Consider the following 13,738-nt stretch of genomic DNA (forward strand, 5'->3'; position numbering starts at 1 on the left):
TCAGAGATGTGTTTATAGGATGAAATGCACACCACATTCAGGTCAGATTTTTCAGAGCATTAATAATATAGAGTATTATTAAAAATGCCCAAGTTTGCAATAATATTTAGAGTAACAGATACTGTGCATACGCAGTGAATTTAAATGTCTTTCTTGTAGGCAATTTATATTGTTTCAGCCAAGGGTACAGTGAGTTGGTTGCTTTTGTTGCTTTGGGTTAAATATGGAAAGACATAATTCCAGCACAGACAGGAAATAAAGAAGTATTTTGTGTGAAGAGAAATAAACCCAGAATGTCTCAGCAGACAATCCCTGGCAGCCTGAGGCAGTTTGATATCTTGAGAAGAATAGGGTTGTGGCCCAAAGACTTGGTTTGACTGTACAGCCTTGTGGAGGGACACTGACTCTTTGCAAGTAACCAATTCCTCTGCATGGAGAGTGTTTCTTGGTTTAAAGAGGACAATTTATTTTTGCAGCCATACAAAAACCTTCAGTGTGCACAAGACTTCCCACATTCTGTGCACATTCACATTCCCTGCTCCCCCATACTTCCCTTTTGCCTTACTCTCACAGCAGAAAGCCAGGCATGCTCTGTAGGCACTATTGCTAAAAATTCTTCCCAGTTCAAAAAAGCAACTTGTCTCTCTGGTCTTCCAGTCACTTGCTTTCTCAGAAGGGAGGTGTTTACATTCATCATATAATTCCCTGAATACATGACTGAGAAGCCAGGGGTTGCTTTTTCTCTTATTACAAGAAGACTGTTACAGAAGGCTATGGCTTTGACAAAGTCAACCAGGAAAAGAAACAAAAATAATTTTCATAAAGGCAATAGAAAGAAAAATTAATTCTTTGCTTGCTCCTTTTTATGAGAAGGAAAATTTCATGCCAGCAGAAAAACATCAGTGAAATGTTTAGGCATTTTCATGTTTGATTGTGTAGCCTTAAAAACATTGTGTTCAGAGTTCTCACTGTGTTGCTGAAGTTGTTATTTCAAAGATATATTTAATAACATGCTTGCTTTAACCACAACTGCAAAGACGTTTCTATAATTACACAATTTCTCATTCATGACTTCCTTATAAACTGAACAGTGGAATTCAAGAAGTTTGCTAGCTGTGCTTGGACGTGAAGGCTTATTTTGAGCTTGAGAGGTGTGATCATATCTCAGTGAAGGTTTTTGTTTTTAGAACTAAATGCTTATCACTTAAAGAAAGAAAGAGAGGCCAAGAAAGAGGAAAAAAGCAATTTACCCACAGTGACTATTAGGCTAAGTCTTCTATTAACCCCAGCTGGCAATTGAGTCCTTCTCCTTGGTTTGGAAAGATGATAATTGAAAATTTCCTTCAAAAAGACATACTCCTTGGTCTTTGTTAAGTGTGTATGTTTCATGGTGGAAAACCTGGTGTTTAACAGTATATCTCATTCTGTTCTAAAAAACTGATGGAGAGATCTGGCAAGGTATGAAACTACTTGCAAAGATACTTTGATTAAGGAAATCTACAGCAACATGGCTTCCCCTAAATTCAATCAATCTCTTCCTTCCTCAAAAAACTCAGCTTAACAAAAACAACCCAACTGCTTTGCTCCCTCCCCCAAAGGGGCAAACAGAAAAAGATACAACTAAAATGAATTGCTTCTATTTCTTCTACACACAGAGAACATACAGTTCTACATGACCAAATGACATTTCTTCTATAGGCTCCATTTCTTTCAATGTCCAGAAACACAGAAAGTGTTTAAGTTGATGCATTTAACTTAACTTAGAACATTAAAGTTTAGAATGTTTGCATTAAAGATTATCCTTTGGGGGATTTTCCTTGAGTGAAAAAGGCAGGACTCCTGCAGATCTAGTAGTATGCAACTACAGTGATTACTGACTATCACAATGCCTGAGCACGAGGAACTTGAAGGCAGGTGGAGCAGGAGTCAGTCAGTGGAAGAGCTGAGACGCTGCTCAGGGATCCCACACCTTTGGCTCCAGGCATTCATTCCCTCTGTCTAATGCTCTGTCTAATGACCAAGCTTTGTGATGCCTGGGAGCATCCTGAACACATGCTAGTTAACTAGAGCCATAGAGAAAAGGCAGGAGGTTAACTAAAGGTTGCATGTCCACTCTTCCACTGAAGCCAGCTCTTTCCCTGGGCCACAAAGGGGGTTAGAGCTCACAGAGAAACTGGAAGTTACATTTCCCAAGATAGTTGATTCAGCCCAAGGCAGATGGGAAACATCATATGGCAAAAATCACAACTTAACTCAGCTTATGATTGGTTCTGTTAGGGAGCCATAGCACTACTGGTACCACAGAAAATTATCACCTAATTATACATTTTTGTTCAGAGCTGAGTTAATAAATGCACTGTCAGGCAAAAAATCTGGGCCTGTATTTTGACTGTTTTGACTGTCCTAGTTTTGACTGTATCATCCTTGCCCATGGCTGTTCATTGGTCAAATCTCCACAGGTACTAATATGCAGTCACTCTGAAAGGTTTATATTTAGGGCATCTCTCTTCCAGACTCACTGTATCTTTTTGTTTAGGAAACTATTTTAATTACTCAGCACAACCATAATAGCAGCTTATATTTTGAACTTTCACTGAGCCATCTACTACGAGAACTGACTTCCACAAGAGAAGAGATTCCATCATCCTCTGGGCTCATAACACATTACTTGGCCACTACTGAAAATAAATCAAAATGTTCTTACCAGTACAGACATCTCCACAATATCTGAGGGCTGAAGGTACTCTGGGTCTACTTTGGGCCAGGACTGATGCAGAACATCAACATCCCAGTGATGATGAGCACAAAGTTTATTCTGCGTATGTGCCAAACCTGGAAAATGAAAACAGTAAAACATTCATCTGTATGGTAACCAGAACATTTGGTCTCTGGAATTTGTTTGACAAATTAGATCAGGATAAAGTTGACTTTAAAAGCAAGTGCCATAGGAGGAAATAACATTGTTTAGATTAGCATACAACACTTTATAAACAGAAAGATATACATCTTTGAAGCATTTGTTTTATACTATGAGTAAGGATATTAACAATGTGGGCACACTTTAGATTTAAATTAACACTCTATAACTTTGCCAAGAGCACAGAAGACCACTGCTTATTATTTTAAATTGTAATACTGCAACACAAGCTGACCTCTGCTTCTAAAAGTCAACCATAATACTGCATTTATTTTCAGTAATGTGACCATTTTGATTAGAATTTTACTAACAACTGAGAATGACAAACGATTATGGCTTATTTTACCACTTGTAATATGCTGGGTAGTTTCTAAATTTGCAAGTCAAGCTACTTGCAAGATTTTCTCTATTTTGTGACATATATTTTCTCACAAATTAAAGGTGGTACAAAGGAATACCTTGCACAGCTTGCTCTCCTTCCTACGAGTTTTACATTCTGAAACATTTTATCCTTTGATTTTTTTTTAAGAATTTCTAAAACGGCTATAAGTCATCTCCTTTTAATTAACTGGCTATGGTCTTCCCAAGATAATTAATTCCTGATTTGTTTAGGTAATAGGAGAATAGGATGCAAGTCATTCTGAAGCTGCACTCTGTAACAGAAAAGAAGCTCCTGAGTGGGATTTATGTTGCTGTTTATTGCAGCTGTATGACAAAATACAAAGATTTCATTTAACAAGATGCTGTCAAATATGATCAATATTGATGATGACTGCTTTTGTGTTTTTCACAGAGCCAGGGGATTTTTAAATTAAAAGCATTCTCTGCATATGAATAAGAACACAAGACTAAAACTTTCTATAAGCACATGCTTCATTCAGAACTGCAAAATGTATGTGAAATCTCATCTGGTTTAGGGAAACTCCAGCAAAAGCATAACGAAAAACCATCAACACAAGACTCACTGGTGAGACTGAGGCACTGACACTGCTCAGAACAGCACGACAGCAGCAGCCACAGGCACCCACCCACCCCATGCACAATGCACACATCAATTCAGCTGGCTGGATTATTTACACTAATACAGTGAGTAACAGCAAACAGGGACATAAAGAGCATGCACCTTCCTCCAGAAACATCCACCACATTTTTGTCAGTGCTTTTTCAGACAAAGTGCTTCGGTAAAATGACACACAGCCGTGCTATTTGCTGAATGACTCAGAGAGGGACAGTGGGGAGGACTGATGGGAGCTATTTCTAATGGCAAGCAAGAACATGCACATTTCCTAATGACAACAACTATTTATTAAGCAAATAATTTATTAAAACAGTTCAGTGACTCTGATTTTGTGTATATTTTTCTTTTGCAGCAGTAGCTCAGAAACTGAGAGAGCAAAAGATAGGAACTCAAGCAGGAAAAAAATCTTCATATTGATGACTCATTATCACATTGACTGTAAAGAAAACAGCTGTTAGATTCTTTCCTTTTTGGCTTTTGAACATCCAGATGACCTCATTTCTTTCCAAATGATCACATGCCTTGAGAAGCATGCACACTGGCCACTCCTTATTTCACTGTTGAAGAGAATTCTTCAAACTATTTAAAATCCACTTTCTGATATAAGAGTTTCTATCTGGAAGAGCAAAAACAGGGTCACTTTTAATTCCTGTGGAGGCTGTCAGTCCTAATAAACCTACTAATAAAAAATAATTAAAATGTGTGATTAAAAAAATAATTAAAGTGTGAGTAAGCCCAGTGTCAATCTTTTGATTCATTTTCTTGCTACAAAATGAGCTATGAGCTCATCCATAGAAAAAGAGAGTAGAAAAGTCAACAGAACTAGTTTGAGAGAACAGTTTGACAGGAAACCAAAATGAAGGTTTTAGTCATGTTGCCTGTTTGGCTTCCTGCCTTAATTCACATTTTGTAAGCTATGGAACACAGAAAACATAATGATTTGGTTTGTATTTTCAAATTTCAACACACTAAACCATAAACTTCATTACCCTGATCCAGAATGGTGATGGTCCACTTGTGAGGACCTAGAGAGAACCCTTCTCTAGCCTTCCCACTTGATTCTGAGACATAGAAAAAAGCACTGTTTGATACATTAAAAATGGACCATTTCTGAAACTTTGATTGTAAAAACATGAAAAACCTAGTTTATTGTCTTACTGTACTGGAAAGCACCTAGTGAAGTGCATTTTATGAAGAGATGTGCATCATTTTACATACTATTTTTGATGTATTTTGCATTTATGGCTATAGATTCTCTTTCAGATGCAGGACAGAAAGCTAACAGAGTATATTTTTACTTACTGTAAGCTTTTAACTCACATGTATCCATCTGTATAGGACAGATCAAAGACAATACTTGTGCTCAGTCTGAAGCCCTGATCTTGCTACTGGATCTGCTTCAGTGGACTTCTACTGACTAGCAAGCTAATGTTACAGCAGGGTTTCCCTAACCAGTACCTCACAGCATCGGAACCCTTTTTAAAACACCAAGTTAAACAAGTACTATAGTACTGTAAATTAATGAGTTGAGAGAAAGTGGGGACAGGACCAGTCTAACAACTTTTCAGCTCAGGGCAATGTTTTACCAGCATTACAGGAGTATTTCATAAGCATAATACTTCCCCTAAGGTGCTCTTTGACAGGGCAGAGCAGATTCTCATTTTAAAGAGATTTAAGAAGGAAGACGTGGGAGCAACTATGTATCTGCAAGGTGTTAGGACAGCAAGGTAACTCTAGTCTTACAGAAAAAAAACACTGGAAAAAATTATCTGTAAAATTCCACTAATTGTGCAGCAACTTAGACACAAAATTATGTAGGCCAGAGGAAAAGTTGTGATTATGAAGTAAATTGAGAAAGAGCTGGCTTGTGACAAGCCCTGGAACAGAGAGGTTAAAGCAGAGAAGGAAATGAAGATGGAACTTTAATGGGTGATAAAAGGAAGCTAATGAAAGAATCTGAAACAATGGCAGTGTCAGAGTTTAGGACTAGGGATTTTCAAACAGAAAATGTAAGAAGATCAGAGGGGGACATATAAGATGACTGTGAGGGTGAATATCCAAATGTTGCAAATTTTTGGATTTCGTGAAATTGAAACAAAAGAAATGTGTGTTAAGTATAATCCACCACACTAGCAGAAAAAGCAGGAAAACTTTTTAAAAAGCTCAGATCAGGAATGTGTAAGACAGACATTTTGGGTGAGTATCTAGTTACCTGTGCAGCCTCTTTTCTGGTATTGTTACCATGTTACTTTGTTCTTGATATGCTTTTTACTATTTAATGAATCTCCCTATTTAACAGATTTGGGCAAATAGGATTACATATCCAAAATACCTTTCTGCAGCTCAGGAAGAATGTCTGTCAGTCACATGTGAAACAATCTGCAATCTCAAAGAAATGGTAACAGCTGCTTCCAGACAGCTCTGAGAAAAGCTGTGTTATACCACTGATATAGTAGTACAGAAGTAAGATGTGCAAAACCTGGGTTACTGTAAGCTAGCTCTAGGATGTGCTTGTACATCCAGCAAACTACACACAAATCATTTTAACTTTAAAACAATCTGTCTTCCTCCATTTGAAAGACTTGCTCTCCTTTTAGATTATTACTCTTGGAGAAAAAAAATTAAACTCTAAATCATGTTTCTTATGGGATTGTGAAGGGGGATTTCCACATTCAGATTTTCAATTAAAACCTACAACGTTAATTAGCTTTTACTCAACTCCATTCTTTCCAGAAGCTTTCTTGAGCAAAGGCTGAATTCAGACAAATTATTGCAACAGAGCTATTGTAGTGACAGTTAAAATATTGCTAAGACAATGATACCATTAAAAATTCCAAAAATTATGCTTAATGTCCTATTTCCTAAGACATGTTTATCAAAGGTGTATGTATCTTTCATGTGCCATCCCTAATAAAAATGTAGCGACTCACAATAAGCAGTTTCATATCCTTGTCTGAATAGCAAAACACTGTACTACTACAAACAAACTAAAAAAAAAGTCTCAAATGGTGTCTGTCTATTCCTTAGATACAAAGCTTCAGGAAGGAAACGGATTTCCTCATCCTGTTAGTGTTCATAAACTGCCAAGATATCAGCCGGATGAACTCTTCCCACACTGAGGGGCTACGGTTGCTTTTTATGTTATTGAGCGATAAACCAGCGCATCCACTGCACAATGAGCACCGTCGGGCTGACACACCACAATACCAAAAACTGCTCATCCTCTAAGGCAGGGGAAGAGCTTCTTCACACACAAAGTACCATGGGGTGCTATTGTTCAGCTGCTGAAAGGTGAGGCACTTACAGAACAGCATTCCAGCAGCTGCCATCAAAGAGTGGGGTCCACTGCTATAGGTGCAATTTATAGAACTAACAATATACAAACTCCTTTTCCTGACCAATTTACAAAAGAGGAAGCAGCACTATCCTGACATTTAGATGCAAAGCCAAGGTACAGAAGGAGAGACTTATTTTCTCTGAGTATGAAGAACTAAAGCACACAGAAAACTAAACAGAGTATTAGGAACCATAATTTTCACATTGAAATTATTTAAAATAGTAAAGCATCATCACTTATACACAAAAAAGTTTGAGAAATTGGTTACATCAGAAGAGCAACAGGACTTGGTGGAACCAGAGCGCAATTCAAAACTTGGGGAATCTTTAATATGAAATCTCAAGAGAAAACTGATAGATGTTGGCTATTTTAAAATAATACAGTATTCTTACCACAATGCAGCAGTTAAATGTACACACATTCTCCTGATAAAATTGTTTAATAACTTCAGGATAATCCAATGATTATCATGCTAAAAGATACTGTCATTTTCAAATTTAGAAATGAAATTCTTCAGGCAATAATCAATACATGGTATTTTATGATTGCTGCACTGAATTACAGTGCACCTCTTTGGACCACGCAAGTAAAATTTTATCTTTAAATGCAGACAGAGGCTGAGGACAATGCACTTCCCATTTTTATATGCTTAATTTTTATTCTTACATCAGAGGGAGATCCAGAAAACATTTATCATTTTCCCTCTCCAGTGATTTTAGTCACAAGAAAAGACTTTCTTATCTGACATTCAAAACGCTATAGGATTAAGCTTCATGTTTGACAAGTTGTTAATTAAGATACCCTAGTGCTCTTTGTCATTTTATCAACCATAGCTGATAATTCTGTATTTCCTAGCATGTATTAGATTTCCAAGTTCAGGAGGCACTGTATGTATAAGTAATTATCCCGGATCTCTCTGCCTCCATCTCAGCCAATGTGGAAAACAGAAATGCTAATTACTTTTATTTAGTATTATTTTAATTAGATGGCATGTCATAGCATAAGACCAGATGGATCATGTCTGATGCCACTCTTTATTCTAGACAGTTAAACTTCTATTAAGACATTTTAAAATCACTGGAAATGAAAACACATGCAAAAACCCCAACCCAATCTCCCTACCCTATCTTCTTGTTTCCATAGGCTCAGCTTCTTTGTTACTGCTTTGAACAAGAGTGGTCTTTCCTTGGCAGCTAGCATTACAGGGCCATGCACAACACTGAAATACTATCAGTTTAGTAGCACTGCTCTGCAAACACTTCATGTTTTTTGGGATGACCATTGAAAATAAAACCATTAAAATAGCATCCAAAAGCTAACATTAGGTCCAAAACAACCCAGCATTTTGTGGCCAGCCACAATGGAGAATATATTCCTATCTTTCCACATGCATCTTGGGACTTCTCCCAATAAACCTTAAAATCAGTTGCTAAACTCTGGCATGCACATCCCTTATTTCACAGGCTTTAACTGTATCAGCACCACACAACTTAGCCCATTTGGTATTCAGGTCTGTCTACAACTCTGACAGGTCTTAGAAAAGATACCCTGTCTACCATTCCCATTCTCCATGGCAGGTTAATTTACAGCAGTGTCCCTCAGTCTCTGAAGCATCCTAAAGGAGTAAGATTTTTATTGGAAACTCTTTTACTCTTTTTAGTATCCAGTCCTCTGATATAGTTGGCTTTGCTTGAATTCCTGAATGAAAGTGTTTGTAGTCCAAAGGCTCTGACACAGTTATTTAAAATAGGGCTGTTTCTGTCCTTAGTCAGCTCTTAATTATGCCATCCATATTCAGGAGCAGTTAGCAGCTGACATATGAATTCCTCATGCAAGTCCTGTCTTGAATTTTTCAGCTATCTCCATTTCTCTGCCTAGTTTCAAGAAATCCACCTCTGTGTGCAGGGAAAAAGAAACCAAAGTCAAAAAAGAGAGATGTGGGAATGACACAAGGTTCAAGTTTGTTTAACAATTATGACCGAAGGTGACAAGGTAAATAAAGAATTCAGAGGTTAGTGACACATACTGAGCTGCAGACATTTTTGCAAATTTCCTGTCCTTTTTTCCTAGAACACCTATATGAAGTTTATAAATACCTTTCCACATCTCTGATGCAATGCAGGGAGCCATAGGTGCAACCATAATGCAGAGTGAAGCCAAAGCATCTTCAAATTCTGTGCTGTGGAGAACAAGAGGCCGAGGAGCTTGCTGAGTGAAGAAGCAAGGAAAAAGAAACAAACTATTAACATTCTGAGGTGGGGGAAAAGTTGTTTAATTAAGAATAAAATGCAGTAATCAAACCTAAAATCAATGTCTATGCTAAGGAGAGTGTAATTTCACAACAAATTGGAAACTTATGAAAATGGAGAATTAAAATCACAACTCTTGGTCATAGAGTGCTCTCTAACACTTAAAAGCTAATCCTAAAGTGGCTGATGAAAACCCTTGGGCTTCTGCTGTAGCACAGAACTCTGAACACATATTCATGTGGACAAGAGTGGCCTCAAAATCATTTTGAGTGCTGCCTTTTCTAGAAGCACAGTCTTAGGCAAAACCAGAGTTATCTGAGAAGAGGTGAAGCACTTGTATGTAACAGTCAAACTGTGCTGAATGCAACATCAATTTTGTTGGGACAAGGTTCAATTGTACAGGATCAGAGTGGCTTCAGTAAAGCTGAAATTAGTGACAAAGTGAGGTTTTAGAGCTGAAGGAAGCTTTGGGAATGAAAAGCACAGGAAAGTCTTTCAAAGTTTTATGTTCTCATTTTAGTAAAGTGTCTGGCTTCTTTAGTATGGAAAATGTTCAGTTTCTGGCAAAAGGTAACTTGACTGACAAAATTTGAACTTCATTTCCCCATTTAATTTAACTAACAGAAAACTTAGAAGAAAAGATAAAAGCACTAAAAGTAATCAAATGAACTTTTTCTTTCTTTACCTGTTTAAGACATTACACCCCATGGCAAATTCAGCTGTTGCATTTATTTTGCAATCTATCTCTCTAATGAAACAGCACAAAAAAATGTCAATATGTGTCAGCTTATATGAGAATTATTTGATGTGATGAACACCCATTCTCATCCACTAGAAAATTGTCCAAAACCAGTGATCTGCTTGACTGCAAATGTTGTCAGAGGGCATCTTTTCACTTACAGTGCAAGCTATATTTGAGTAAGTTTTAGTAACTACTACCCACTTTCAATGTTTAATCCTTGCCCACTTCTCCACTTCCTCCTTTTAACTGGGAGCAGAAGAGGAAGTGTCAGGATGCTATGTGGAAACGTATTCTTCAAAGACACTGCACTGTCTTCTTTGCTCAAGAAATACATCAGTGTTCAACTATCTGGCTGTCTGTAGGACACTGAGTTTTATTTTTTTAAAACATTCATTCTACCATCCATTAGCCCCAAATGACTATGAGTCTTTGAGTTGGAGATAAAGAACTGGGTTATCTTCCCAACACCACACAGGATGCCAGATTAAAGTTGTCTCAGTACAGCACCTGTGCACAACCTACTTAACTTTTTGTTAAGTTCTTGATTTTGCCAATAAGCACCTCAGAATCCATAAGGTATAAAATGGTATTTCAATAAAGAAGCTAAAAATTTCAAAATCATATTTAATTTCTAGTCTATATCAGACTACCATTATATGCCTGAAAGATTGCTTAACCAGATCTAAGAGTATTAAGGAAAATATTGATAATAGTTTATTATATTTCATCTATCAGCACTGGCTGATAAACAACATAATCTAAATTTAAAATCTTAAAACTTAAGTTCAGCAGTGTAAGCTGTCTTTGAGGACTGACTGTGATTTTCCTTGCAAAGAATAACCCTTTTTAAAATCAGAATGTTCAGTAATTCTATAATTTACTACTATACCTAGCTACCTATGCAACTTGGCTAAAATCAAGAGAACAAAGAACAGAACTAAACAAAATGTATCCTCTTCAAATTACAGGATCTAATACCATCAATCTAGTGGATCTAATACCATGAAGCTTCTCCTGCCAAACTGTTTATTTCAGGGTTACTAGAACATGCTGCTTTTGAACTGAATAACTCAACAAGGCTCTTGACTTAGTAATACTGTTTATGAAGTTGACGACTTACAGAAAGCTGGACCTATAGTTCAGGCAGCTCCTGCTTGCAGAAAGACTGACAGGAACAGTGTGTGAGAGAAAAATACCTTCATTAATGTCACATACTTACATGGAGTACATTTGTGAGGCTCATCAATCGGGAAATAGCTGCATTGAACAAATGATCCTTTGTGAAGTACTCGGTTACCTTGTATTAGAAGAAAAGGTCTGTCATTAATTACTTGTAACTCTCAAACTTGGAATACTGGGTTTTTAAATGAAAAACAATTACTGATAATTAATTTCAATTTGTGAAATATGTGCATCTTACCTCTTATATGAAAATACTTTGGTATGCAAACACATCATATGTGCATTCACATGTGTGGGGAGGAAAATAAAAATCACATAAAAATTCAACTGATTAGTTTCCCTTCTGTTTCAGGATTTAAAAAGCTTCAATCAATGCTATGAAAAATGTGCATTAGTCACCCTTTATTTCCTTTAATAAAATATCTTCCCTTTGCCCTTACAAGAGGCCTTCTCTCTTGTAAATCCATTTATACTGGTGAAAACTTGATTACAAGATTAGAATTATAAAGTCTGTTAAATGATCTGGAATATCACAGCAGGGTTTAAAATGGCAAAAGATTTTATCCACAGAAAAATATTTGAGATTATTTTTGCAGATATTTATGTTTCCTTCTGAGTCTTGGATAATTGAATTCATACTAATCACAGCAGGAGACAACACGAGATGAGCAACCACTTCAGTATTTTTTTCAAGGCTATGCTAATGTATTTTCACCAATGGCTTTTTTCATTCTATATGAAACAGCAGGCATGATAATGAGGTATGAAGCAAACAGACCAAAGCTTTTGTTCGGGCAACCTACAAAACTCACCTATGGTTTTGTTACTTGGAAAGGAGTTACTTGATTCCCAGATTGATAAAACTTAAATATCATAACATTTCATTCCTTAAATGAGGCATACATCCTTTAAATAAATTCTGTCCCACAACATTTGTAGGTAAGTAAAATTATTTACATAGAGAATAATTCGCTTAAAATTAGCTACTCATCTGGGGAAAAAGCTGTTGGCTCTGTAAGTCAAACATATGGTTTTAGCATAAGAAGCAACTTATTTAGTCATTTAGAAACTATATAAGTGTTTCTTTTAACCTCAGAAATCACCAGATTCTTCTGCTCCCAGATCTTTCTGGCTTCAGCCTTCTCCTTCTTATTCAGAACCTCGGGATTGGGCATGGTTCCTGAAGTCCTTGCTTCAATAAGTTTGGTTACAAGTGCCCAGAGACGCATCTGCCATCTCTGAACACCAGGCATGGCATCAGCTGAGGTTAATGAAAGATTTCAGAAACAAATGTCAGTAACAAGTAAAAAATTCAAACCTTTAAAGAAAAGCAGGATCAGAACACTGGAGTTAAAACATTCTTTTAAAAAACTCTCTATTTTAAATGAAAGATATCAATGCAATTAAAAATGTCTTTACAAGTAATGCTGAGTTGCTTTAAAGGAAAAAATCAGCAAGATAAAAGTATTTTTCTGCAATGACTTTAAAACAGATATATATAGCAAGAATACAGCATAGAATATTTCCTAAAATCTGTAAAATAACCCAATGTTATGTCAATGCTAGAATGCTCATCTTGTGTTTTAATGACTCCACAAAGGAGTTGTACATGCTCTCATTTTTTGAACTCATGGCGGAATACAAACATATACACAAGTATGCATACACATATTTTTTCAAATTGAGAAGTTCCTTTTCAAATTTGATTTTAGCAAGTACGAATACTTTTGTTGCTAGAGGTGCTATTGTGGTAATGAGTATAGCCTCTGACCCTTGGTACCCTCTTTAGCTTAGTTTGGGATGGGGAGACTATGAAGCTGTTGACCTTGACCCTGAAGCATCAGTCCGACTCCATGGCTGCTCACACCACAGGACAGAATGATGCAAGGCCCTGCCTTGAGCTCCACCACTGAAAGGACAAGGAATCTAGTCTGAAGGGAAGTCACATCCAGGGGAAAGAAGAATCATGACAACTGAGAACCACTATCTAACATTCTCTGAATGAAAAAAAAAATCCTGTAATGGCTTTGCGTGGCAAAGTTTTGGTAGGGAGGGCTACAAGGATGGCTTCTCTGGGAAGCTTCTAGGAGCTTCTCCCATGTCTGACAGAGCCAGTTGAGCCCAGGAAAAAGGGAGGGATGAAGGGAAGGTGTGAATTTGGTTTTACTTTTCCTTACTCTAATTTTAATTGATAATACATTAAATTAATTTCTCAGTCGAGTCTGCTTTGTCCATAATGGCAAATGTTGAGTGATCTCCTTGCCCTTACCTCAACCCACAAGTCTTTTGTTGC

At 36.9% G+C, this 13,738-nt stretch overlaps 1 protein-coding gene across 1 annotated transcript in view; it reads right to left on the reverse strand.

Moving 5' to 3' along the window:
- Positions 1-13,738, reverse strand: part of LARS2 (leucyl-tRNA synthetase 2, mitochondrial) — an 86,054-nt gene that overhangs the window by 3,025 nt on the left and 69,291 nt on the right. The window contains exons 17-20 of the mRNA XM_063406986.1: positions 12,537-12,706; positions 11,483-11,560; positions 9,369-9,480; positions 2,705-2,832 (exon numbers count right to left, since the gene is read on the reverse strand). Coding sequence (XP_063263056.1) covers positions 2,705-2,832; positions 9,369-9,480; positions 11,483-11,560; positions 12,537-12,706 — 488 coding nt within the window. The remainder of the gene's footprint in view (positions 1-2,704; positions 2,833-9,368; positions 9,481-11,482; positions 11,561-12,536; positions 12,707-13,738) is intronic.

Source organism: Prinia subflava, chromosome 1 (assembly GCF_021018805.1).
Source record: "Prinia subflava isolate CZ2003 ecotype Zambia chromosome 1, Cam_Psub_1.2, whole genome shotgun sequence".
Taxonomy (NCBI): Eukaryota; Metazoa; Chordata; class Aves; order Passeriformes; family Cisticolidae; genus Prinia; species Prinia subflava.